Source organism: Rhinolophus hipposideros (assembly GCF_964194185.1).
Source record: "Rhinolophus hipposideros genome assembly, chromosome: 20".
NCBI lineage: Eukaryota > Metazoa > Chordata > Mammalia > Chiroptera > Rhinolophidae > Rhinolophus > Rhinolophus hipposideros.
In genome coordinates this window covers 14,535,739-14,561,752 of record NC_138066.1, presented here as the reverse complement: position 1 = coordinate 14,561,752, position 26,014 = coordinate 14,535,739, and the positions used below count along the sequence as shown (strand labels likewise).

General features: G+C 55.9%; 3 protein-coding genes across 7 annotated transcripts in view; 2 read left to right on the top strand and 1 right to left on the bottom strand.

Moving 5' to 3' along the window:
- The window catches only part of RTN4RL1 (reticulon 4 receptor like 1), a 67,837-nt gene extending 63,636 nt beyond the window's left edge, over positions 1–4,201 (bottom strand). The window contains exon 1 of one of the 4 annotated variants that reach the window (XM_081028354.1): positions 4,043–4,201. In XM_081028354.1, the coding sequence (XP_080884480.1) occupies positions 4,043–4,052 (10 nt within the window). In that variant the 5' untranslated portion in view covers positions 4,053–4,201. Of the gene's footprint in view, positions 1–3,070; positions 3,595–3,674; positions 3,697–4,042 lie in introns of those variants that run through there. The other 3 variants (XM_081028356.1, XM_081028353.1, XM_081028355.1) reach the window with 3 other exon arrangements.
- A 3,054-nt stretch (positions 4,202–7,255) lies between these two features.
- Positions 7,256–17,136, top strand: DPH1 (diphthamide biosynthesis 1). 2 transcript variants are annotated; one of them, XM_081028810.1, is made up of 13 exons: positions 7,256–7,395; positions 9,163–9,315; positions 9,438–9,501; positions 10,938–11,059; positions 11,525–11,682; positions 11,799–11,920; positions 13,428–13,496; positions 13,902–14,058; positions 14,179–14,279; positions 14,805–14,883; positions 15,164–15,304; positions 15,480–15,584; positions 16,283–17,136. In XM_081028810.1, exons 1-12 carry the CDS (start codon positions 7,335–7,337, stop codon positions 15,543–15,545), a joined length of 1,293 nt encoding a protein of 430 aa, XP_080884936.1. In that variant the 5' UTR covers positions 7,256–7,334; the 3' UTR covers positions 15,546–15,584; positions 16,283–17,136. The 2 variants fall into 2 exon arrangements, with proteins under 2 accessions (XP_080884936.1, XP_080884937.1); XM_081028811.1 differs by having other exon boundaries at positions 7,326–7,395; positions 9,167–9,315.
- On the top strand, positions 15,605–17,136 carry OVCA2 (OVCA2 serine hydrolase domain containing). The gene is made up of 2 exons (XM_081028812.1): positions 15,605–15,936; positions 16,283–17,136. The coding sequence occupies exons 1-2, from the start codon at positions 15,753–15,755 to the stop codon at positions 16,780–16,782; spliced, it is 684 nt and encodes a 227-aa protein (XP_080884938.1). The 5' UTR covers positions 15,605–15,752; the 3' UTR covers positions 16,783–17,136.
- Positions 17,137–26,014: the final 8,878 nt, after the last annotated feature.

Below are 26,014 nucleotides of genomic sequence, written 5' to 3'. Positions count from 1 at the left end.
TTTTGTAGCTCTAAAAATGAAAACAATAGATTCTGACCTTAAGCAGGCCACTTCTGGCCAAAGCAAAATCCCCAGCGGGCCACCCTTCCTTCCTGGATGGTACTGGGTGGCTCAGGCCTCGTTTGCCCTGCTTGTCTCTTATCTCTGACCAGAGGTTTGCTTTTTATATCCCTGGTTTTGTCAGGATAGGCCAGGAGATGGCAAAGCCGGCACGGCAGCTGCCAAAGCCTTCAGCTACCAGCACCATCAGCAGCAAGATCACCGAGGACTCGGTGTTGTTCTGGTTCACCAAGGTGGGGCTGCGGCCAGCAGAGTCAATTCATTAAGAGATACAAGGCAGCACCCCCAGTTCCTAAAATATCCTGCCAGGGGACAGCACCCCGCTTGCTATAAAAGGTCAACCAGAAATCAGAGTGATGACCCTCATGGTCCAATGCCTACTCTCGCCTTCTTCCTCTTTTGGGGCTTCAAACCCCTGAGCCTCCTAACTCCACAAAGCACTCCTTTGTCAAGACCATGAGCCCTACCCTTTGCAGAAAGGTAAGGGTTTTTTTCCTCTCCCCTCTCCCCAGGATCTAGGGAGGGCTACTCTTTTTTTCCTTCAAACGCTTTTTCATCTCATAATTAAAATACTAAACTCCTTCAGGGCGAGGACCCCACTCAAGGCTCTGCATCTGATAGGCAGGGAAACTGCAACAACTATCTGAACCCATCCTATAATAGTTTTGCTTGGAACCTTTGGGAACAATTCCAAAAGCAGAAACTTCAATGGCCACCTCCCTTGACATTAGCTGCAGGCACACCTTTGGCTTTGGACACACACCTAGAATCTACACAAGAGAATCTGAGTGTCCTGCGTGTGTCTAAAACAGAGAAGTCCTAGGGATCAGATCTGGGGCTGAGAGAGAAAATTGCCCAGGAAAGAACCAAAATAAAAGTCCTTTGCCCACACAATGTCCCAGCAGCAGGCTCCAGGCCACCGAGCCCAGCCCAGCAAAAGGCTTCTCTGCTCCGTTTCCCTCAGGCCAATCCAGGTGGAAAACTCTTTGTTGGTAGAACCTCTCCCACCAACCAAGCAGTGCAGGAAGGGAAAAATAATCCAAGTGGTAAACACACGTGACTGCTAAGCCTCCAGTGGCCACCTCTTGAGCAGGGTAAGGGAGCCTCCCCCTGGGGGAACGGCCCCCAGAATGCACTGGGCTCATCCTGAGCTGGGCCTCTGGCTAGCAAGGATGGGAGAGAAAGACTCCTGGAGGCTGCTCAAGCCCCTCTGGGCACCTAAACCATATAAACAAAGTGCGTGGGCTGCCTCATGGTTCATTTTTAACTGCAAACTGCCAAAAGACAAAAGACCAAAAGGGAAATGAGATGTCAGTTCCTTTCTACTATCTCCATCACAGACCTGCAGCCAGACATGGCGGCCTTTTAAAACTGCCAGGGAAGACTTCCCTGGAGCAAGTCTGCATGCTCCAGGCCCAAGCTTCTCAGACCTGAGCATGTACTCAGCTCTGCAAGAAGTACTCTCTCTGTACTGAGACACGATGGCCAGCACCCCCGGTTGCTGAAAGGACTTTTAGTTCCTTTCTGCAGGGACAGGGGTGTATCAGCAGGAGAGACTTTTCCCACACCCTGGTGAAAAGCAGTCAGCGTTTTCCTGGAACGCACCGACCCACGTGGAGGGCACAAGTCACACACAAGTTTGTGACGATTGACACGAGGATGGGGCAACCCAGGCTCCTGGGTCAGCCTGAGAGAGTGGGGACCACCCCAGGGCCTTTACAGTTCCCAGCGAAGGCGTGGTTTCTTCACCCACCTGTCCGACCTGCTATGGGGTCTCTTCCATCACCCCACATCTGCTCCTCTCCACACATCTTGGGGCTTCACTTCCCTCTCCTCTGCCACCTCCCCCTGCCCGTTTTCTCCTTCCCCGTGCTACTGTGAGGTCAGAATCCTGTGCTTACGACACCTCGGTCTGTTGCCATGGAAACAGGGGCGGATTAAGGCTGGAGCGCGGAGCGCTGGGATCAGGCCCCTCAGCTACCTGAGCTCCCGCCTCAACCCGCTCCCGCAGGGCTTTGGCTGCCCGCCGCAGGCGCCGCGGCTCGCCGGCCGCCGGGCCGGGGCCAGGGACGAGGAGGTCCCGCAGCTCGCCGCAGCCCTCCTGGACCTGGGAGGGGGGAGAGGACGACGCAGAGGCCGGGACAGTGGGTGATAGGGCCCGCGAGCTATCGGCATGGTCACTTGCCCTCCCTGGGCCCGGGGGACCGCTCCCCGCGCGGCAGCCACGTGGGGGCGCGGCGGGACTTCCCAAGCGCCGGCGCCAACTTTGCAGCGCTCCGCAATGAGCCGGGCTGCCGGAGGGTCGTGGTGAGGTGGTCGCAGGGCCAGATTCTCTCAAGTTGAGCCTGGCATGGGCAGCACATGCTGCCGGCACACCCTCAGCCTGGGCATTCCTTGGCGCCAGGCATAGGGAAAGTTTGGGAAACTGGACATCAGGCGCTAGCCGTCCCCTTCGGCTGCTGGGTGCCCAGAGCCCGTCCCCCGAGACCAAAGCAGGGCTGCAGAGAAGGTGCGCCCATCCCGAACCCACCTGGGAAGCTAAGGCGCACAGTGAACGCCCGGGTCGCGCGGTGACTGACCGCGGGCTGCACTGGAGCGCGGATTGGACCCTGCCCCGCCAGAGCGGCAGAAGCTGGCGGCGTGTGACCACGCAGGGGATGGAGCCTGCAAGTGCAAAACTTTATAGTGGCAAAGCATAGGTCCCAGGAGGCCAGCTCCCCTGCCATCACCGGCAGCTCACTGTGGTCTCGAAATGGCCTCGCTGTGCCAGCTCCCTAGGCCAGGCTGCTAGATCCACGGAGCTCATCCCGTGTCTCGCAACCGGCCACCAACGGGGGCTGAGCTCCAGCAGCAAGCCCTCTGCGGGTGCGTCCCGGCAAAGCCCGCCAGCTCGCCAGGGGTTGCTTCCCGAGGCGGAGCACGGCGCCCGGCAGTTCTCTAGCGGCTCTAGGGCTCGCGGCTCTGCCCCGTGCGCATCCAACTCCAACTTGCCCCTGCGGCTCCAACTCACCTTTGCGAAGCATGTTGGCCGCTGGGCCGCCACTCCGAGGTCGGCCTAGGCGCGATCCCTCCCGGGGTCTGGATTCAAATTCTTAGGAGCCGGCTGCAGCTAATCCGAGCGCATCGAGGTGGGGGCAAGCCGGGAATCCGCTTGTGCCCGGCGGCCCGGCCCCGCACGGGCATGGTGAGCCCGAGCCCCGCGCGGAGGGCACCGGCGCCCACCAGCAACCGCGGCGCTGCCGGGCAGCCCCGCGCGCTCGCTCAGCCCCGGGGCGAGCGGATTGCTCCGCGAAGCCGGCGGCCTGCTTCTGCAGCCCAGAGCACTTTGCAGGCGGTTTTGAGGGGGGACGCCGCCCCCCGGCCGCTACCCCCTCCTTTCCGCCCCCTCCGACCGCCGCCGCCGCGGATGCTGCAAAGGGCGCTCGCACGCACCGCGGAGCTCCGGGGAAAGCGCCCGGCGCGCGTTTGCAGGACCGAGAGATCGGCGGAGCGGGGCGCCTCCCTTCCTCCCCCCGGCTTCCCCCACCTCTCCTCCTCCTCCCTCCCTCCTTCGCTCGCGAGCTCCCTCCCCCTCGCTCCGCTCCCCGCCCCCGCTCATGGAGCGCCTCCCATACAAAATTTATGAAAGTGCTCTCAGCTCGCGGTGCGGAGCGCCGTCCTATTCCCAGGGCGGCAGCGCTCAGCCGCGCGGCGCCGCCTCCCAAGGTGTTTTCGCTGCGCCCGCTCCCGGGGACGATCCTCGACCCGCGTCCGTCCAAGTACCTGCCCTAGCTCCCGGGCGGGTCGTCGGACCACTTGAAAGCCCCTCCCGGGCCCCCTGGGCTTCCCGGAGCTCGCACCCGCAGCCCAACCCCCGCCCGCTCGCCCTTCGCGGATGGAGGTCACCCAGCCAGGCGGCTGGAAGCGTGCGCTCTGCCAACCGACTGAGACGAGACGACTGCCACCCAGAGCGCCCCCCCCTCGCCCCATCACAAGTCCGCACTCCTGTCCATCTCTTCTTTGGCCTGTTCCGCTTCCTCCTTGGAGGCTCGACGGCTCCTGCCTGCCCAGGATAGCTCCCGCGGACCCAGCCGCCTCGCATCCCGCGTCCCAGGATATTATTTTGGGGGGGAGGAGGTGTAGCGTGCCCCCAGGCAGGTCTAAACCTTTGCAGCAAGCATTGCGGAGGCCCAGTTGCAAATTCTAGAGAGAGGGAAGAACCAATGTGGGGGCTCAGGTGGGCTATCTTCGCCTAGGGGGGCCTCTGATTTCCCTCGGTCTACACAGGTCCCGCCCTGGGCTTTGTAGAAAATGGAGGAGGCACCGCCTAGAAAGCTGGTCCCGTAGAGGGCAAGTTGGGCTGAGGGTAGAGAAGGTTCAGGCTAGCCAACATCCTGGGTGGAGACCGGCACCCCCTACTGGCCTGGGATTAGAGGGGTCCTGGGAGAGGAAAAAAGAGTGTGCTAAATCACTCATTCAACATGCATTTATTGAGGGTCTGTCGTGTGTGGGGCACTACTATTCCTGGGGATTCATCCAATGAAAAAGACAAGGTCCCTGCCTTTGTGGAATTCACAGTCTGATAGGGACACAATGCGGATAATCTAGAAAAGATGGTTTTTGGAAGGAAAGCAAACGGTATTTGTTCTGGAGCTGACATGAGGGGGTCCAGGAAGCTGCTCTGAGCAGGTGACATCTAAGCAGAGATCTAGCTGAAGTTCAGAGAATGAGTGATTCCTTGCAGAAAAACGGCATGGTAGGAGGGTCAAAAAGAAGACCAGTATCATTCAATATATTCAGTACACTGAGGCTCGGCTGTGAGCTAACAATATAGGCTTCGATTTCCAAAAGCTTATGGTATAGATGAAGAAGAAGACCCACAATCCATCTTAGAATGTGACAGGAGGCGATACAAAGTGTGGGAGGGGTCTCTGCTAGTTCTGTAGGGGATGAAAGACCATCAAGGAAGTCTTCACAGAAGAGGTGCCATTTGGGTTAGGTCTTGAGAGCTGACTGAGTTGAACAGGCTGAGAAGGGGAAAGGTCATTCCAGGTAGGAGAGGATGTGCAAATGCTTGGAAGTGAGAAAGTAAGTTTGTTCTGAAGATTAAGAAGATTGGTCCATTTTGGCATGGAAACAGAAGGTAATACATTCTTTCTCTTAGCCTTGACCAGCTGCAGGGCTGGGCTGGCTCCTGACCCCACACCTTGCCTGAGCCCTGCCAGGCTGACCCTAAAGCTGAACTTGATGACACAGAGCTTTCAGAGGCCCATCCACAAGTAAACCGAGTCCCAGGGAGGTTGAACAACTTGCTCAGTATCATACAGCAGATCAGTGCCAAACTGTGGTCCTGAATCAGGGTGTTCCTCCTTCTGCCACCTCCCCAAACTGCCTCCCCATGACCCCCTGCCCCACCAACTCCAGCATTTTAAGCACAGTTGGCTGGAGCTGGGCGTGAGTGTGAAAAGCAGAGTTATTTCAGGCCTCAGGAGGGCTGGGTGCTACTTTGAAGTCCAGCCAGGTTTGGGGGTGAGTGTAGGCAGGTTTTGTAGTATAATGTGGGGGTACACTGTGCCCACGTTCTTGTCAGGCAGTAATTACTCAGATTGCTGAGTAACTCAGGCAGGGAGACCCCCACAGACAAGTGGAGCTGTTCTTGGACCAAGTTGTATGGCAACCCTTAAAGTTTTGCTCTGCATGATCTTGGGGAATATGCTCACATCTGTCCTTGATATCTAGTTCTCCTGGACATCACCTGGTTTCCTAAAAGGGGCCAGGGCAGCTCATTCAGCACAGAGGCTGTGAGGCAGTGTTAAAAGAGAATGGGGGCCTTCCATCATCAGTGGGCCCCACCTCTGCCTAGGGAAAGGCCCTAAGGGGCAGAGTGGCTAGTAGGGAGAAAAGCCACTGCTGGAGCCAATCTTTCCCCCTTGGAACTTACAGCTGCAACTGGAGCTAAAGCTGCCCACAGGCTGGGCCTTAGTGTTGTGAAGGGGCAGGGGCTGGACTCAATGGATCCCTAGAATTGATATCCTGTACCCTGGGGTCCAGAGAACCTGGAGAAAACGGGAAAGTCGAGGCTGGACTCTCATCAAGGAGAGAGGGGTGTTCCTGGGACCCATGCTGGCCACACTCCTATCAGAAGCTGTGACTGTCCTAAGAGCATGCATGGGTCAGTGGCCTGAGGGACAGGGCCCTGGCCCTTCTGGTCCTGCTCTTCGCTGCTCACTCTCAGCCTGCCCAGCCATCCCTCCGCTCTGGGCAGCCTCCCAGGCAGGACCAGTCCCTGGCTGCTTGTTTTTCATTTCTCTCTGCACCTTAATTAGAAGTTTCCAAGCTGGGAGGGCCTCCAGGGGAGCCTGAGGCCACAGAGATGCCTTAAAGGGCCAGCTGTGCTCACAGCACCACCACAGGGAGAGGGAAGATGGTGCCAGAGGAATGGGTGGGCAAACGGCCCCGGGGACCATTGCTCTTTGGGGGCAGACCTTGCTGAAGGCCAGTCCTGCAGATACTTTGCTCTTCCAAAGGTCAAGGTTGTCTCGCTGGCTGCTCTGCCTCCCCTTGGGAATCCCAGGAGCTCAGGCCACTGATCAAGAGAATGGCTATCCTAGGCCTGAGGGGCAGCCTGGCAGGGAAAACTTGGCCAGAACCCAGAAGGTTTAGGTAATCTGAGTCCTTGGACTGCCCCACCCACACAGACAAGCACCCTCTGGCGTAGGACTTTCCCGTTAGCAGTTTTTCACAGGTGAACCTTCCATATTGTCGGTTCTAAAGGTGATAAGGGCACCCTGGCGCTCCGGAAACGGGCACCAAGACTCAATTCGGAGGTCGGGTGGGCGCGGAGTTGTCCTGTAGGGGCAGTGAGGTCCTCCGAGGTCAAGAATGTGGCCCCACCCACACGCACCCACTGCTTACCAGGGGAAACAGGGAGGGGAGCAGAAAGAAGACCTGATGGTGTCCCCAAGACTCGGCCCACAGAAGTCGGATAGGGAGTTGGCAGAGAGGGGAGCTGTGGTCTGAGAGTCAGGTTCGGGCCGACGGCGAGGAGGAGGAAGTGGGGACAGGGTGGCGGGGAGAGTGCCACCGCGGTGGTCGGGGACCACTAGGGGCTCCCGCGAGCCCCGACCTTGCGGGCGGAGATGGGCCCACAATAGCCCCTCCTCTACATTCTCCTTCACGGTCCCCGCCCAGCAAATCCCCGCCCCTCGCCGGCCGATCGGCGATCAACCGCAAGGTCTGTGCTCTCCGCGTTCTTCTAGCGCTGTCTTTTTGGTCCCCACGTGGGCAGGGCGGCGATGGCGGCGCTGGTTGCATCCAAGGCGGCGGAGCCTGGCGGCCGCAAAGGCCCTGGCAGAGGTGGGTGCCACAACGTTGCGGCCTCCGGACATCGCATCTCGGGGTAGGGCCCCCGAGTCAGGGAAAAGACCAGCCAGTCCCCTTTCTCCGCCAAACCTGGAAGGCCCCGCCGTCACTCGTTCTGGGCGGCTGTCACCGGAGCCCTGAGGGACCGGTGTTTCTTTTGTAGCCTTACAGCCCCTCCTAGGAGCTGGTAGTCCTTAAGCCGGAAGCGCTGCCTCCTGCCTTAGCCCGCTGACAGACGCCTGAAAACTCACGGAAAAGACGGAGCCGACGGGGAGGGAAGGAGCCAGGCGCCTTGCAGAGGCCATTCCACAAGTGGGCCCTCAGGGATGCCATCAGGTGGTTTCGTTCACTAGGCACTTACTGAGCGCCCACTGAATACCACGCCTGTGCAAGGTGCTGGGACCAAACTACAGTCCTGCCCTCAGGGATCTCACAGTCTTGGGGGGGGGGACGTAAACAGATTACAGCCACGTGATAAAGGAGGAGGCTCCTATTAAGCCTTGGGACAAATTGAGCTGCTAAGACTAGCAGCTCCTACACCCCAACAACCATAAGGGACTTGGGCCTGTCAGAGGAACTTCTGTGAGGGCCCCAAGGACACTAGGCTGGTTGTTCCAAGGCTTTTGAAACAACTGAACAAAACCATAGCCGTGGTAACATTCAAATCTGTTATCAGGGTCGCAGCCTGCCATGCTAGTTCTCCACTGCACCTCCACCACCACCACCACCACCATCACCAACCCCCCCCCCCACACACACACACACACACGGTGAAGGATCAGGTCTGAGAGGATTACACCTATCCTAGTAAGGGACCCTAGCAGAGGTTCTGGCACATAGTACAAGTTCAATAAATATTCGTTGAGTAAGTTAATTTCTTGCCTTGTCACATTTCCAGATTGGCTCCTAAAGAGATAACTGGGGGTTGAGCTAAACTGAATTGTGGGGAGTAGGATGCAGATTAAGGGCTGCAGTTTTGCTAATGGGCTACAATGTTTTCTACAATAATCAGGGGGTTGTAGTTGTTTGTATTTGCTCCCAGTAGACTACTAGCCCCTAAAAGGTGAGGTCACTTTTCTGTCCACCTGTTAGCCCACAGTCCTGACTACAGTGTGTTCTTTCCATCCTTCCTGGGGTGGGAGGTGAGTGGAATAATGGGATGAGGGAATTCATTAAAGGTGTTTATTTCCCTTTTAAATGAGGAGAGGGAAGAATGCAGAAATTAACCAGTGTAGACATAATCAGTGGGGCTCAAGTAAGGAAGACAGTCTTTTAAATTAGTACTTATAACATGTTGCTTATAGATCTCTTATCTAGGACCTCAGAACTTCAAGGTGTTCTCAGGATGGACGAGGAGGAATATTTTCCCAGAATACTTGGGCTGGCTTGGCTCCTGGGTTTTCCTTAGGATAGTTCTCTTATCAAGGAGCAGTTGTATAGACATTCTTTTTGCTGTTTGCCCCTCAATTCAGTTCCCTGGTGTCACCTCTGCTGAGGTAAGGGGTGAAACATGCCCCTTTCATGGGCTCAAGTTGTTGATTCCCAATAATCTCACAACACGGAAAATAATTATGCATACTTCCTGCTGGTTTACTGAGTTGTCTTTCCAGCTTAGGATGAACTCAGGGAAGAAGGCAGGGCCAACCCCCTTGGGATCTGGGATCTGGGATCTGGGCCAGAAACTTGGGTGGAGTTAACACCTTAGCTAGGTCTGGCTGTGGTTTCAACCAGGTACTGACTCAGGCCTTACATTCATCCTAGGCAGAGCCCCTCGGGGCCGCGTGGCCAATCAGATCCCCCCTGAGATCCTGAACAACCCGCAGCTGCAGGCAGCCATTCAAGTCCTGCCTTCCAATTATAACTTTGAGATCCCCAAGACCATCTGGAGGATCCAGCAGGCCCAAGCCAAAAAGGGTGAGCCCCCAAGCTTCGACCTGGTTTGCGGGTGGAGAGGTTGCCTGGCCTAGTTAGGGGCAGTGTCCCCATTCCAGCCTCTTCCCAGCCGTCTGCTCTCACGTCTGTGCTCTGTCTTGCAGTGGCTTTGCAAATGCCGGAAGGCCTCCTTCTCTTTGCCTGCACCATTGTGGATATCTTGGAAAGGTGAGGCTTGGGGCACTGGAGAGGGAGTCATCATTTTTTCCTTCTTTACCTCTGCCTTACCCAGCCCCTTCCCACGACCATATACACACAATGAGAAAAACCCCAAATTAAGACAGAGCAGGTGGTGGGACCTAAGGAGGACCTCAAAATCCTTAGAGCTGACCCTGGAATGGGCTGAATAGTCTGTGTGAGGTCTGGTTAGGGGAACCCCTTTTTCTGGCTCATCGGGGAATAGGGGAATGAGGGGCTTGGCAGGGGGAGAAGTGCTTAAGAGATGGTATTTAGTTCCTCTACCCGCTCTGTCTAAGTTTCTTCAATACAAGGAGCCATCCTTGGGAGGGGGGTTGAGTACTTAGCCATCTGGAATGGGCACAGGGACAGGGAGGGGGAATGGAGAAAGGGGAGGTCATCTCGTGATGGGAAACTCCCACTTCCCTGCTGCTGCCCTCCCCCCACCCTACTTCTCATCAGCTGCCTCCCTTTTGCCCCTTGGGGAAGCTCTCTGGGGCTTGGGCCAATTTGCATACATTTTAATCTATAAAAAATTAAGTGCTCAGGCTGACTCAGATGCCTGGGCTGCATTCTAAGGAATTGAATAATCTGCTTCTGTGCACAGCCTGATTTGGGGAAGGGGGAGGAGTAGGGGCTGACTGGCAGCAGCTCAGCTTTCCCCACCATACCTCCATGAGAGGAATGGGGAGACCCATCTCTGAACCAGGACATGCCCCAGGGGTGGGTCTCAGGGAAGAGCTGGTCCTCTAGCTCCATTCCTGTAGTGAGTTCAGGGGGTGCAGGGTCTTCCCTACCCACCCCCGTCCCATAGTGATTCAGGCCTGGCAGCAGATCCCATGGCAATGTGCTGGCCAGAGCCCACTCTTCCTGACACATGAGGTGTGTGGGCAGTGCCATGTGCTGTTGTTGTAGAGCTGTGCATGGGTCCCCCATTCCTGGGCACAGAGAGCCCTGACTAAGGGTGAGGAAGTAGCAGGGGGTCTGGGAGTCAGGGAGGCCGTGTGTACCCACACATGCATACCCACGCACCCAATGGTACCAGGGTGTGGGGGTGGGTACCTTTGCACATGTGTACATGCTCACTGCTCTGGGTGGGATGAGTCAGCATTGGAGGTCTGTGTTTGACCCTATGTATGTCAGTCTCAGAGTTGGGGGTCCCTTTTGCAGTCTGAGCCTGGGCAAAAGAATCAGTGTGCTGCAGAGACCATCCTCATACAGCTACAGTTCCAGGAGCTGCTGCCAGGGCTGGAGGAGGTGGCAGCTGGGCCCCTCCTACTCTTTGTTGGCAGAAGTGGCAGCTGCCTACCCAAAGGATTGGAAGAGGTAGTGAGAGAGGAGCTGGGCCCTGAGATACCTCCATGGGGTCAGGTCTCTCTCTCACCTCACTCTTTGTGTCGCTGTCCCATTATTTCCCACCCCCACAGGTTCACAGAGGCTGAAGTGATGGTGATGGGTGACGTGACCTATGGGGCTTGCTGTGTGGATGACTTTACTGCAAGGGCCCTGGGAGCTGACTTCCTGGTGCACTATGGCCACAGTTGCCTGGGTATGGCAGATCAGGACACCTGGACACTGGCAGGGCTGGTAGGGAGGCAGGAATGTACGCTGGTCTCCATCACAGTGCTTCTTATCCTGCTCGAAGGACAAGGGCTGGTCGGGAGGCAGAATGGTACGCTGGTCTCCATCACAGTGTCCTCCTTGTTTCTGGGATGGCCTCAGCCTTACTGCTCTGCAGGTGGATCTTGCCTTTGGATTTGGTTGCCTTGGAAACCATGCTCCTGTCCCAGATGTGGGTGTTTGAAAGGCTGTTGGTGGTAGAATAGGCTAGGCCTCCAGCTGAGTGAAAGAGGAAGAGCTTCTAAGGGACCTGTGACCTCTCCAGCCCCACCCCTTCCTTCTACCCCCAGCCTGAAGCCACTGGTCCTGGCTGCTCAGAGACCTTGGCCCGGCCAGGTCCTCTGCCCCTCCTGCCTTCCAAAACAAAGTCTCCTGAACTCTTTGCTCCTCCCAGTTCCCATGGACACCTCGGCCCAAGACTTCCGGGTGCTGTATGTCTTTGTGGATATCCGAATAGACACTACCCACTTACTGGACTCTATCCGCCTCACCTTTCCCCCAGCCAGTGCCCTTGCCCTGGTCAGCACCATCCAGTTTGTGTCAACCTTGCAGGTAAGTGGACAGACAACAGCATGGGTCCCCATGCCAGGTGCTGCAGGCTGGTCCTCCTCTGTCCTTGGCTTTCCCTCCCCCATCCACTTGCTTCCCTTCCCTTGTTATTCCTACAGGCAGCTGCCCAGGAGCTGAAAGCTGAGTATCATGTGAGCGTCCCACAGTGCAAACCCCTGTCCCCTGGGGAGATTCTGGGCTGCACATCCCCCTACCTGCCCAAAGAGACTGAGGCTGTTGTGTAAGTGAAAAATGGGGGTGGGGGAGCAGTCATAGAGAATACGAAATGTATCCTAGGAGTCTGAAGCTCCTTAACCATTTGCTCAAGGTCACCCTGCAAGATGGGGACCAAATAGGATTTCAGGTTTTCTATCTCTCTCTCCAGTGCTCTGTCCACTATCCAGAAGGCCATGCCTAAGGTGAGGCAGGAATTGGAGGGCCTGATGGGGGATGAGGGTGGGCTAGAAATGGTGGGAATATAATTGGAGAAGATGGATGGGCACACCCAGGCTGTAGCCCCATTAATTTAGCATCCGGACAGCTAACAAGCAGGAGCAGTGTGTCTCCTGCTGCCTAATTATTTTAGGTAATGGAAATGCTTAATGTTGTGTGAATGCAGCCAGCCTCAGAGCTGACAGCTCCCAGCTGGGGCTGAGGAGGGGAGCCCCATTTCCAGCTAATGGCCGGGAAGGAGGGAGGGACACTCCTTGACTTAGCCCCATGTCTGGGGCTGCAGATGCTTGTTCCATAGGCCTTGCTACACCCATACAGACACCCCTGCCTATAGCCAGGCCCATATCAGGGCCTTCCCTAGCCCAGAACTGGCAGTCCTGCTCCCTAGGGACGTTCCCCCTGCGCCTGCATAACCGAGATCACGGACACGTACCCTTGGAGGCTTTAAGGTGTGTGCTGGAGGGAAGAACACCCTGAGTGTTGGCCATTCATCAAAATTCTGTGTGGTCTCCCAGAGAAGGAGCTGCCATGGCAGATCGTCTTCCATGCTCTGGCCTCTCCACGGCCTGGGCAGGTAGTTAGAGGTAGCATCTCCTAGGGTATGCTGGGAACAGCCTGGTGGTTAAGCCTAGAGTCGAGTCCCAGATATACTGCTTAGTAGCTGTGTGCCTTGGGTAAGTTTCTTAACATCCCTGACCCTCAGTTGTATCTTGTAAAATGGGGACACTGTAGGTAGCTTGGAGGATTATTTGATAGGACTGAGTGAAGTCATACATGCCAGGTGCTTAGCCCAGGCCCAGTACACAGAATACACAAGTCCAATAAACAGTAGCTGTTGTTACGACTCAGCAACTGGACCCAAGAGCTAGTTTGGGCAGAGCGTAGCCAGAGTATACCCTTAACCTCATTTACAGCATAGATGACACCCTGAATACTACTTCCCATGTCTGTAGTGAGCTAGGTGAGGGAGAATCTGTCTCCCCATCTCCAAGTTAGGATCTCTCCTTGCCTTGGCTGCCCCTTTACTCTTCCCCCAGAAGGTTGGGCATTGGCAGGGGGCAGAGGGGGTCTTAGATTTCGCATTACGTAACTGAAAGGGCTTTAAGGTCATCCAGTTCAAACTCTTTATTTTACATGTGAGAAAACCAAGGCCTTGGGAGGTGAAATGAGTTGGCCCAGTTCATACACAATCAGTAGCATAGCCAGCCAAGAACTCAGTCCTCTGTACCACCAAGCCAGTACCTGCTTCTGCTGCCCCGTCCCATACTTACCACGCCCTTTCTATCCCGCTGCAGATATCTTGGAGATGGCCGCTTCCATCTGGAGTCTGTCATGATTGCCAACCCCAATGTCCCTGCTTACCGGTACGGGCTGAGCTGGGCTGAGCAGCTGGGAAGGGGTGGAATGCTCTGCCACTGAGCCCCTCAGTCGGCCGAAACCTCCTCATTCCCTGGCCACTTAATAGACCCCACCCTAAAGATCTGAGGCATTTGGGTCCTGAATCTGGATATCAAACCCTGGGCTGCTGTGGCACAGTACCCATTCATCCCCTGGGATTCACACCAAATCCTAAAGCCCTCTCCCACACTTACCTGACCCAGCGATGGGACTGATCTTCTCAATGATAATCTCTGCCCTTACCTCTGTTCCTAATTATCTGCATTGGAGCCTGAAGGTTCAGGAGACCAAGGGGCTGAGTCACAGAGCCGTGTGCACAGCCCAAGTCCCATGAATGGCCGTCACCATGACCCTGACAGTTTCTTTTCCAGATACGACCCTTACAGCAAAGTCCTGTCCAGAGAGCACTATGACCACCAGCGCATGCAGGCCAATCGCCAAGAAGCCATAGCCACCGCCCGCTCTGCCAAATCCTGGGGACTTATTCTGGGCACTTTGGGCCGCCAAGGCAGCCCCAAGATTCTGGAGGTCAGAGGGCTCAGCATGGCCTCTGGAGTAGGAGACTGGCTGGGAAAATCAGTAGGCTAAGGGATTTCGCCTTGGCTGCTTGATCCTGGCGATACCAGCTCTGCCTGTCTCTACCAACAGCACCTCGAATCTCGGCTCCAAGCCTTGGGACTACCCTTCGTGAGGCTGCTGCTCTCTGAGATATTCCCCAGCAAGCTTAGCCTACTTCCTCAGGTGGATGTGTAAGTTTCCCCACCTTACTTACCTAGCTATGACTCTGCTAAAGAAGCTTAGGATCTAGGTCCGGCCCAGCACATATTGAAGGCTGGAGTCAATGGGCATTGCTCCAGTGATGATGATATTTTAATGTCGACTGAGCATTCATCCAGCAGGGATGGATCACACCTACTTTGTCTGCCTTGGGGCTCAGAGGCAACTGCAATGTCATAGTGGTACTGTGGGAGATGAGTTTGAAGGATGGTTGGCACCTGCATGTCCCAGGCACTAAATTTGATTCTGGGGATACTACCACATATGAGCTGCCTGGGCCCTACCCTCAGAAAGCTTGTAGTCAGTGGAGGAAACTGAAGACAAGCAACACTATAGTGTTATTGTAAACAGCAGCAGGTGATAGTCTTTAGAATTATAGTAAGCATTCACTGGGTGTGTTGGGGACACAGTCGTGTTCTTCAGCACGCTGCCCAGGAGAATGGCAGCACACCACCCCCACCGCCCACCCCCGGGTCTGACCTGACTTCCCTTCCCAGGTGGGTGCAGGTGGCATGTCCACGCCTCTCCATTGACTGGGGCACAGCCTTCCCCAAGCCGCTGCTGACACCCTACGAGGTAACACGGAGATTTGAAAATCCGAGAGAGTGGCCTTTGCACCTGGTTCTGTTAAGGGAGGGCTCTGAAGTAGAGTGGGATGGGTGGGCAACATTCAGTTACAGCTGAGCCACTTCCTAGCTGGGTGGCCTTGGGCAAGTGTCTTAACCGTTCTGAGCCTCACATTTCCTCTGCGGTATGGGGTAATGGGACCATTGTAGGCCATTGTGATGATTGGATTAAATAATCCTGCGCAAAAAAAAATGTTGGCAGATGTTATTGTCCTGTTTCCCTCCCCTAGGCGGCAGTGGCCCTGAGGGACATTTCCTGGCAGCAGCCCTACCCCATGGACTTTTATGCTGGAAGCTCCTTGGGGCCATGGACGGTGAACCACGGACGGGACCGGGCCCCCCAGGCCCCAGGTCGGCCTGCGCCGGGGAAGGTAGGCAGGGACTCCAAGGAGGGAGGAGTGGCCCCTCCTGGGCGCGGCCTTGGCACTGGCTGCTCCCTAGCGACGTGAGCCGAGGCCGCCGCCACGCGGCCGCTACGGGAGAAGCATAGGAGCGGGGTGGAGGACGTCGTAGAAGCGGAATCCTGACCAAAACGTGCGACCTCAGGTGCAGGAGGGATCCACGCGCCCCTCTTCAGACGCGACTTGCGAGGCTTGCAGCTGCGGAGACTAGGCGGTGCCGCTTACTCCTTGAGACGCTCCCGGCTCTCAGGTATCGGCCCTGGCCTCGCCCCACCCCTCCGCTTTGTCCGGGGAATGCCCACTCGCTCTGAGGCCCGCCTTCAGGGTGGTGCCAGCATTGGGTCCCGTCCCCTTGCGTAATTCAACTTCCGCTCGGGGAACGGCCGCTTCCGGTCCCTGAGGCGCGCTGTTCCGCACTATGGCCGCGCGGCAACCTTTGCGGGTGTTGTGCTTGGCGGGCTTCCGGCAGAGCGAGCGCGGCTTCCGCGAGAAGACGGGAGCGCTGCGGAAGGCGCTGCGGGGCCGCGCGGATCTCGTGTGCCTCAGCGGCCCGCACCCGGTCGTGGACGTGGCGGGCCTGGAGGGCGCCGGGCCGGAGTCTGGTGAGACGAGGTTTGCCCAGGAAATGCGCTCCGAAGTCTCTATTTTGCCTCGTCCCCATGACACCCTTCAGCATCCCCCCGACCCTGTATCCTCCCTCTTTCCTCCTGCCCCCCCCCTTCCTTCTGCCCACACCTTTGCTGTTTCCTGGCCCAGCCTCCCAGGCTTCCACCGCGGTCAGTCTTTCCCCTCTCTCCATGCCGGGCGATTCCCCATCTCATCTCCCGCAGGCTGACTTCTCTCCCGTCAGCCTCCGCCCTCCCGGTCAAACCCTCCCTCCCGTTCTCATTCTTTTCCTCCTGGGTTCCCCCTTTCCCTAACCCCATCCTCTCCCCCGTATCGCTGTAGGGCCCCGCCCTCCGGAGGAGCAGCTTCGAGGCTGGTGGTTTTCAGAACAGGAGGCAGACGTTTTCTCCGCACTGAAAGAGCCCTCAGCGTGCAGAGGTCTGGAGGAAGCCCTGGGAACGGTGGCACGGGCACTGAACAAGCTGGGACCTTTCGACGGGCTTCTTGGTTTCAGCCAGGGGGCCGCGCTAGCAGCGCTTGTGTGTGCCCTTAGCCAAGCGGGCGATCCCCGCTTCCCCTTGCCAAGATTTATCATTCTGATATCTGGTTTCTGTCCTCGGGGCCTTGGCCTCCAGGAATCCATCCTGCAGGGCCCCTTGTCACTGCCTTCACTCCATGTTTTCGGGGACACTGACCGTGTCATCCCCTCTCAGGAGAGTATGCAACTGGCTAGCCGATTCACTGGAGCAATCACTCTCACCCACTCTGGTGGCCACTTCATTCCAGCAGCTGCACCCCAGCGCCAGGCCTACCTCAGGTTCTTGGACCAGTTTGCACAGTGAACGATCGATCAATAAATGTGTCGGCCCCTGACCCCCACCCCAGTCAGTAGGGACACATGACTTTGGGTCAGCCTCCGTGATCCCTGCGCCTCCCCTTTTCCCTACTCTGGGACCTCCACTGCTGTTGGTGCTCCTCACCATCACCAATTAAGAGAGAAAGACCAATTCTTAAAACTCGTAAGACCAGCTCTGCACTCAAGAAAATGGGGAGGAGGAGGCCTTACTGGACATTGACCTTGGATCGATACTCAAATATGAAAAAGGACAGTGGAGCCCTGAATGAATAGCGGGTGACATGGAAAAAGCAGGGGCTGGCACTACTGCTACTGTCACACAATAAAGTGGTAATTTGGATTTTGAGCGTCTTCTTCCTGATACATAAAGAATCCATTTTATAACAAATCTGGCCATCCACACAGCCTCCAGCGCAGCACCAAGCAGGGAGGTGTTTCCAGTTATGAGCTCCCAAGAGAAGCTCATGCATATGTGCATATACACTCACATTTCTGGTAGAAGTCTTCAGTCCCAAGCAAAAGTATAGGAGGTCTCTGTGGCCAAATCAGGGAAGAGTTTATATCTGAGAAATTCTGGAAAGAGTTCACCTGGCAGGGCTCTGCCTGAGCCACTCTGAGTTGAGGCTTTCTCCATCCTGATCCCTGAAGAGTGGTGTGCCAGCCTTATGTCAAACCCGGGCTTCTTGTGTTCCCTGCTTTCTCCTCCATAACTGCCTTAGCATCTCTGGACTATATAAGCTTAAAGAGTGGGATGGTGCTAAACCTTGGATGAAAGCCAAAGACAACACAGAAGAAACCCTTTTCCAAATTTGCCCCCACTTAGAGTTTCTGAGATTGATGCTACATCTAGTGATCATAGCCAAGGCCTAAGCAGCCCCTCTGGTTTGGAAGTGTGGTTGTTCCTGGGCATTCTAAAGACTGTCCACTTTGGCCATTTCCCCGACTTCTAGTGTCCCCACCCTCTACCCACACTATGACATCGGCACTGTCTCTGCAGGCTTACCAGCTTGTTGCTTTTCTGGAAGATCATAACAGACCGTATCTAGCTCTCAAGCCCCTAGGGACTTTAGTAATGAAACAAGAATTAGGATTAGGAGACACAGCACAAATACCCCAGCCTATCCTGAGACAACCAGACTAATATTTCTGAAATTAACTGAAATTCTGAGTTCTTCACTATAAATAGAAGCTCTCCAAAATTAAAAAAAAAAAAAAAAAGCTGGCAATACCCACCCAGACAGACCCAGTTTACTGGATTTAGTACCTTTACAGCAGATAGTGTGGGTGGGGAGAAACTTCTGCTTTGCTACAATTGGCCTCTCCCTTGCTCTTGATGTTTTAAAGGGATCTGTCATGCAGGTTGTCATGTGGGGTCTCTGGTCCCGCTCCTCACATGACACAGGATATGGTGAGGCCAAAAAGGGACACCCACGGAGCCATAGATGAGGGAGTCATACCACTATAGTCTCGCTGGAGGCCGGGTTGGAGACACAGGAAGCAGGAGCCACACTATCCGCTACCTGCCGTCCACTTCTCTCTGCCAACCAACCTCACTTGCTGTCTGCAATCTGCTGTGCCAACTGCAATCTGCTCTTGCTAGCTCAGCCACCATCTTCTTGCTAGCCCCCATTTTCTGCTAGCGTAGCCATAGGCAGTTATATTAGTGGCCAATGGCTCACTGGTTAGAGCTGATGGCCAACTAGCCACAGCTGATGCCATCCAATCACAGTTGATGGCCATTTACTACCCGAGCACCTTTCCATGTGAGGGCGAGAGCCTGGAAACTGCACTCCTGGCTCTGTCCCCACAGGATCCCTTCCTTGGCAAAAGGAGGAGACTTTGAAATGGGCTGAATTACTCCTAAACCTGTTGAATTTGACCCATAGAATTTTAGAAAAGATTGGATTTATTTAAAATTTAAAATTTTAGGAATTTCACACAAAAATTCAGATTCTTGGCTTCTCTAGAAATAAGCAGTTCAGAATGGGATGCAATGGCCCTGCAGTTCAGGGCTCATGCTCTCATGGCAATCTTAGGCTGCCACCTTTAGCAAGGTTCCAAGAGGTGAAAATGATGGCTGTGTACCACAGCTGCTGCTGCTTGGGATTATTATGGGGATTAAAAGAGACGGGAAGATACATTGGGGAATGAATTTTTAGCCAGGGCCTAAAGTTAGAAGGGTGAGGGTAGAGCGCAGCAGTATTAAGTGAAGCAGAAGTACTCGCTTAAAGTGAGGAGAATTCCCACCAAGAATCATAAAATGTCCAAGCCAGAAGGAAACATCATGTGGTCCACTAGTTCCCAAAAAGTGAGGTGTCACCTGGCATCATGCCTTCCAGGAACAACGGAGAATCTTAGCCCCCCTGCCCCAACACAAACACACAGATTCTATGGACCACAGTTTTACATCAGCATCATGTTAAAACTTAGATTCCTAGGGCCAACTCCAGACTCAATGAATCCCTGGGACCCAGGAATTTGCATTCTGACAAGCCATCCTGGTCATTCTCATGCAACATAATACTTGAAAACCACTGCTTAAAGAGGAGAATATAAGTCTCTGTTAATATGTGTTATTTGAAAAAAGCTCCCCATGTGATTCTCCTGCACTCCACTAGGGAAGGGGAGCAGGCAAGCTCTCAAGAATCATTGATCTAACATTTTCAATCTATAACTAAGGAAAATGAAGTCCAGAGGATGGAGGAATACCATGTATTAAGTGTGCCAGACACTTTGACAAGCAAAAACTTTACAGTTGCCTAATTTAATCTCACTTCATGAGGTAGATACTCTTATTAACCTAATTTTACAACTGAGGAAACAGGCACAGAGAGGCTATGTAACTTACCCAAAGTTGGTTCAGATCCTAGAACTCATATTCTTGACCTTTACTAGTTATTCTTTCCGCTGCTGCACCACTGAAGGTGAGCAGAGGCCACCACTCACTACTGTTGGGCTACATGTCTGTCTGGGTCTCACCTTTCTAATTTATAAAATATGTTGGGGTTGGGAGCAGTAAGTGATTTCCAAGATACTAAAAAATTCAAATATTGTATGATTAGTCTTCTGGTTTTTCCCCCCTCTACCCACCTTCTCCAGATGGGTTCCAACTGCAAAAGACTTGGTCCCTTCAGAATATCCTTACATTTTTCTTTTCTACCTCTCACTCCACCTTAGATTTATAAAGCTCTTGGGAGAGAGAGTCCCTTAGCAAAGCAACTCTCAAGAGCCCCAGTCCCAGAGGTTCTGCTCAGAAAGACGTGCCCCCCATCCCTTGTTCATTCTGCCTAAGTGCCCAGAGCTGGGGTCTAATAGTAGCCTAATAGAATAGTACTTAAGAATGAAGTATCATTCTGCAGTTTTTAAAGGTTTTTACTTACATGATTCTATTTGATCTTCTCAACAGCCTTGCACAAAAGGAGGGATTATTATCTCATTTTACAGAAGGCTCAGAAACAACATGGTCCCTTAAATATTAATAACAACCAGTTGGTGAAGCCAGACTGGACCGCCTGCTTCCCAGTGCAGTACTCCCACCTGCACACACTACAGCCTGCCCACGGATGTCCACCGGATTCCAGAATCAAGTGCATTTTAATCTAAGACCTCAGGGTCCCTGGGTAGGAGGGAGGCAGCATGTAGGCACGGATCAGCTGTGAAACCAGCACCAATTGTCTTAGAAGGAGTTTATCAAAGGACAGGGTATGGAAAAGTAAAGAAAAAGTTGATTAATTGGTGGCAGGGCTGGGTTGCATTAACTATTCCCAACACTGTCCCTAGGGAAGTCCTGCAGCCAATAGCCAACAGCCCCTGTGGTGGGTGATGGTGGTGACAGGTGACACAATGTTTTGAAGAGGTCATTGCTCACGCACAACAGGACTTTGTCCCTTCTGATTCAGTCCCCCTCTTTAGGGCAAATTTGAGACACTGAAATTGGAATCCATTACATAGAGATAGACTGCTGAGACGTTCAGACAACGATTTGGGGACCGGGTTGATTTGACAAGCCCACTGGCTTCCTGAGGGTTGGCGACCCTACTTATCCTAGATGGCTCCGAGGAGGAAAGAGTGGGGAGAGGAGTGAGGGGAGGTTGTGACTCCATCAGAAAAATGAGCTCAAGGATTACTCTTCGCCCTCAGCTGAGAGTTCCTGGAAGAATGAAGTTAGGCGTATTGAGGAAAACTTTCCTTTGTCTACCCCCTTCAGTTCCTAGGAGGCAAGCGTTTTTTCTCGCTTCCAGGTCCCAGCAGCTTCCCTCACACCGAGGAGATAAAAAGAACCTAAATCTCATAACGACCCCTTCTCTCGCCATCTCCTGGTTGCAATACCTCGGCTAGGAGGACAGGTCAGTCACTGAGGCCAACGGTCAGACATACTGTGCACACCGTGCTTCCTCCTCCGCCTCGGCCGCGCGGCAGCGGAACCCCGGAGGAGCCGGCCTGCCGGCCTCGAACCTCCCGCCCCGCCCCGCCCCCCGCCCTCACACTTATCCGATCTTGACTCGTCGCCCCCGCTTCCTCCTGCTCCTAGTCTCCGTCAGCCAGGGCTGGCAGTGCGCGGCGCGGCGCGTGGGCGTGCTGCGGGGCGACCATGGCTGTAGACTGTTACCTTCGGTTCCCACAGTAACAATCGAAAGCCACGGTTGCCCTGGAGACGCGGGGGCGGGGCGCGCGCTGCTGACGGCACCGCGGCAGCTCCAGTCAGGCTGACGTCAGGACCGCTGGGGTGGGGGGTCGGGGGCGGGGCGCACAGCGGGGACCCGGGGCCGGACTGCTCCCCGGCTGCGCGCTGTGTTTGTGGGCCCGCCGCCCCCCCGCAGCCCCTGGGGACTAGGGACGCGACGTCCCGATGGCGGAGCCTGCGCTGAATCAGCACCGCGGACAGCGGTGGCGCGGGCAGTGAGCGCCGGGCGGAGGGACCCTGGAGGGGGGAGGGAGTACAAAGGTGCCAGGGGCGCGGCAGGTGGCCGGGTCCGCGGTCCTGGGGCGGGGCCAGGCGTCGGTGGCCGTGACTGGAGACTGTTACTGAGGGCGGCCCGGGCAGTAAGCAGTCTAGAGCCAAGGTGCCGGCGCGCTGCCCGGGGGGGAGTGCCTCTGTCGCCCGCAGCTGGGGGCGCTGCTGCTCTTCCTCCCCCGCGTCTCCCGCCTTTCTCGGCCCCAGCGCTCGGGTACAGGCACGCGGCCCTTGACGTCAAAGCCCTGTGACATCAAAGATGTCCCTGCGGAGAGGCACTTCCGGCGGTGGGGGGGGAGGTTTGGGGGGTGGGGCGGGGCAGTCCTGCCGAGGCCCCGCCCCCGCCTGGTCCTGAGAGGACAGCTCCTCGCGCAGAGGCGGGAAGTCGGGGGAGCAGTGGGACAGCCCGACGGGACGGGGAGGGGGCGCCCCGGCTGAATTCAGGGCAGCGGGCAGGTGGGCATCTGTCCGTCGCCGGCGTCCCGCTCAGCTGGCCGGGGACAGCGAGTCTGAGTCACCGCGATGAGGGGAGGGGAGGTGGGAGCGCGTCTCTTGAGGCGCCAGCATCTCCCCACTTTCTTGGGAGAATGGCGCAGAAACCCCAGGAAAAGCCGCGGGGTCTCCGGGGATCCATCTTCTGTTCGATGCTCTTCCAAAGTGGCTGCGTCTCCATCTGGGTGCAGGCAGGTGCTGCACGGGTTTCTGGGTACGCCTCGGGTACCGGTTCAACCAGCTGTGAGGGAACCCTCATCCCCCACCCTGCCTCCAACCCTACCTCGCAGGAGCCCTCCAACCTGCTGCCTGCGGGTCTCCTCGCTGCTCTCCCGTCCGTGTCCGTGCATCCGTCCATCTGTCGCCCGTCCGTGGGTCAGTCTCGCTTACCTGCCGGGCCGCGTCGCGCCCGCGCCAGCTCGCCTCCTGCAGCCCGGCTGGCGCGGCGGCTTTTATAGTCGCGCGTAGTACTCGTGCGGCGGCTCATTCATGCGGCCGCGGCTCCTACACACTGACGCGTTGCCGACGTCAGCAGGGAATTTAGGAAACGGGAAGAGGGGCTATTTATAGAGGCGAGGGGGGTGGGGACCGAGGCGATGAGGAGCTGGATGAAGAGCTGGGAGGTGGAGGAGGGTGCATGGAAGCAGGAACGGGGGGCAGGAACCCATGCCCCATGCAGCGGTCTACAAGGGGTTAACTTTCCGGAACTGCGGGCTGGGGGCCAGCGAGAGGATAATGCGGGGGGGCTGACGGGTCCCTTACATATTTATTCACTCTGCGACACCTGGAATGCAACCCTACTCCAGCCCAGCCTTCCAAGGTCCTCACCCGGTAGTACCCAATCCTACTCCTTAGTTTCTGGACCCGAAGGCTCTGTGACGTCACAAGATGTCCCACGGGCCGTTATACTCCAATAGCCACTGCGGTGTTGTCACCCTGAGGAGTGAGGCGGGAGAGGAAGCTCGAGTGTGTGTGGAGGGGCGGGGACGAGGGCGCTAGGGCAGCACCTAGAGCTATGGTGTGAATAGGGGAAGAGTAGGGAAACTCAGGGATCTCGGAAGGCTTTGTAGGAGGAGGCTGTGCCTGGAAGGAATGCCCAATAGGGGTCCAGGTATCAGTTGGGAGCTGGAGACCCGAGGGAAAGCAGAAAATTGAGGAGGGTGGCTTGGACTCGCTGGAAATGAGCAAGGGGGAGGTGGGGAAAAGATGGCAGGAGAAGGGGGGCAAAAGGAAGAGGAAGCCGCAGCAGGTGGAGAAGAAGAGAGGTCGCGTATTATCAGTGTCAGACCCTGGCACACAGCAGACCACGTTTAGGACCCATTTATGGAATGGTGGCATTGACAGAGCTCATATGGGGGTGATAATGAGTAAAGGGCTCAGCAGCTTGGCAGAAACGGGTCTCCAGGAGGTGGCAAGGCAGAGGAGTTCGAGTTCCTGGAAATCAGAATGGGCAGGAAGGGCCCATGCTGCGTGGGTGGGAGTTCCTCTGGAGAGGAGCAGGAAAACGAATGATCCTGGTCCACCCTAGCTCCATCAGTTGAGATGGGCTCTCAATCAGGGAAGGGGAGTGCATTGAGAGAGAGGAGCTGGATTGGGATGGGGAGGGGGCAGTGCTAGGCCAGGGCAGGTGGAACTAGCGAAAGGTCAAAGTGAAGCCCACAAGAAGGTAGCTAGGCTGGGGGCGTCTGTGAGCTATACAGATGTAAGGACAAGGGCTGGGGCAGTGAGCTAACTTGGAAAGCAGGGATCCAGGGAGAGTGTTGAAAAAAGACAAGCAGGGCTGGCCCGGTAGCTCAGCGGTTGGAGCTCCGTGCTCCTAACACTAAAGGCTGCTGATTCGATTCCCACATGGGCCAGTGCCAGATGGCTCAGTTGTTTAGAGAGCATCCTCTCAACCACAAGGTTGCCAGTTTGACTCCCACAAGGGATGGTGGGCTGCGCCCCCGGCAACTAAGATTGAAAGGACAACAACTTGACTTGGAAAAGTCCCGGAAGTACACAGTTTCCCAATAAATTCCCCTTCCCCTTCCCCAATAAAATCTGAAAAAAGAAAAAATACAAGGATAGTGGGCACATGGGTCCACAGTGGACAGAATCCACCACACAAAAGAGACACAGAGCTGAGGGGCTCCTTGTGAGGCTAGGATCTGACCCCATCAAGAGGATAAAAGATTACAGCAGAAACAGGGTCAGAGAGGTCCTCCTTACTCTTTCTTTGGGGTCTGGCTGACTAGAGTTTGTTTGTTTTGCCTCCAGGCTTCCTCCCAGAGGTTCTCTTCTCCAGGAATGCCTTCCTGCCTGGCGGGAGAACTCCTCTTCATCCATCAAAGCCCAGTTCTAAGAGCACTTCTGAGGACCCTTCCCACCTCCTTCCAGCACTCTTTTCACTTTTCCGTCTCAGCGCACAGCACGTCCCCCTGCGGTAGGGGTCTGCAGCTCAGAAACCCCGTTTTCATTTTTGGAACCTTACTACTTCCCTAATGAGGCCATCATGGGAAGACAGAAGAGAGGATTAGGATAAGATTGATCCAGAACACAGACTGGAAACAGGGTGAGGGCGGACTCCGCGGTAGGAAATGGGACCTGCGGGGACCAGGAGCCGCCTCCTGGCCCCGAGGCCATGAAGTCTCACGTGGAGTAAAGGGAACCTCTGGGGGGCGCCAGAGCCCTTGGTGTCCGTCAGGGACGGCGAATGGCCCCGCCGGCGTCCCCTCAATGAGTGACTCAGCCACTACCTCTAGCGGGGCATCGGGGCATGGGGGGCGGCGAGCATGGCCCCCACGCGTCCAGCGGCCCTGAGCGGTTGTTATGTTCTTCAAGGCCTTGGAGAGACGCGATCTGGGCGAACCTCAACGGTTACTATGGTAACTCTGCGACCCAGCCTCTAGCGAGGCTGCTGAGGAAGGCGCAGCCAATCAGAAGCTGCAGGCGTTCTCCGGGACCCACTCCCACCCCCCACGTGTGGGCGGGGGTCAGGAGGTGCGGGGAGGAGGAGGAGCGTGGGCCGCAGCGCGACCCCGCGCCGCTACCAGCTGGATGCAGACTACTAGGCTGCGCGGGGACGCTTCCGGAGTAACCCTGCAAATGCCTGTGCGCCAGTGCGGGGTCCCCTTCCTCCCACAAGAGGTATCACCTACAAGAACAGGGCCTTCACGCGGGGTGCAGGACCTTGCGGGGGATCCCGGGCTGCAGGCCCTCCTGTCACGTTTCTCTCGGGTCGGTGTGTTGGAGATGAAATCGTCCAAGCAGGTCCCTCAAAATGGCTCACTCGGGAATCTGGGGCTGCGCTCGCTTCTGTAGGATCCCCAAAAGACACTGTCCAGCCATTCCCAGTCGAATATCCTATGGCCCCTCTATAGATCTGCAAGTTCAGGGTGGCCTGTTTGGGTAACGTGTCTGTCCAGGGTCACGGAGGGCCCTACGTGGCAGCCCCCAGAGTATTCCAGAGAGGCGGGACTTGGACTCCGGAAGGGGGCAGGTGTGTCTGTGCAAATTCGCGCGCCCGCAGGTGTCAGTACCTGGAGAGGATCTGGGTGCAAACGGGTTTATTCTGTGCATGTGTCATGCTAACCCATGTGTCCGAATGAGGATATGTGTTTGGGGGTGGGTACAAATGGACAGTCCCATCCAGGAATGTCTAAGTAGAGTCCCCGAAGATCTTGTCTATCTTCCTCTTCCTTAGGATTTCCGTAACCACCCTCCCACCATCTACTGTCACCAGAGTCTTCTCCTTGAGGGCAAGACTTCTCCGAATTGGGGCAATGTGAGAATC

Excerpts from the sequence above, each read along its gene's own strand:
- DPH1 (XM_081028810.1), top strand. The coding sequence starts at position 7,335 with ATGGCGGCGCTGGTTGCATCCAAGGCGGCGGAGCCTGGCGGCCGCAAA. Across the intron at positions 14,280-14,804 it reads CTACTTCCTCAGGTGGATGT|GTGGGTGCAGGTGGCATGTC; the intron begins GTAAGTTTCCCC and ends TTCCCTTCCCAG. Across the intron at positions 14,884-15,163 it reads CGCTGCTGACACCCTACGAG|GCGGCAGTGGCCCTGAGGGA; the intron begins GTAACACGGAGA and ends TCCCTCCCCTAG.
- OVCA2 (XM_081028812.1), top strand. The coding sequence starts at position 15,753 with ATGGCCGCGCGGCAACCTTTGCGGGTGTTGTGCTTGGCGGGCTTCCGG. Across the intron at positions 15,937-16,282 it reads GGGCGCCGGGCCGGAGTCTG|GGCCCCGCCCTCCGGAGGAG; the intron begins GTGAGACGAGGT and ends GTATCGCTGTAG.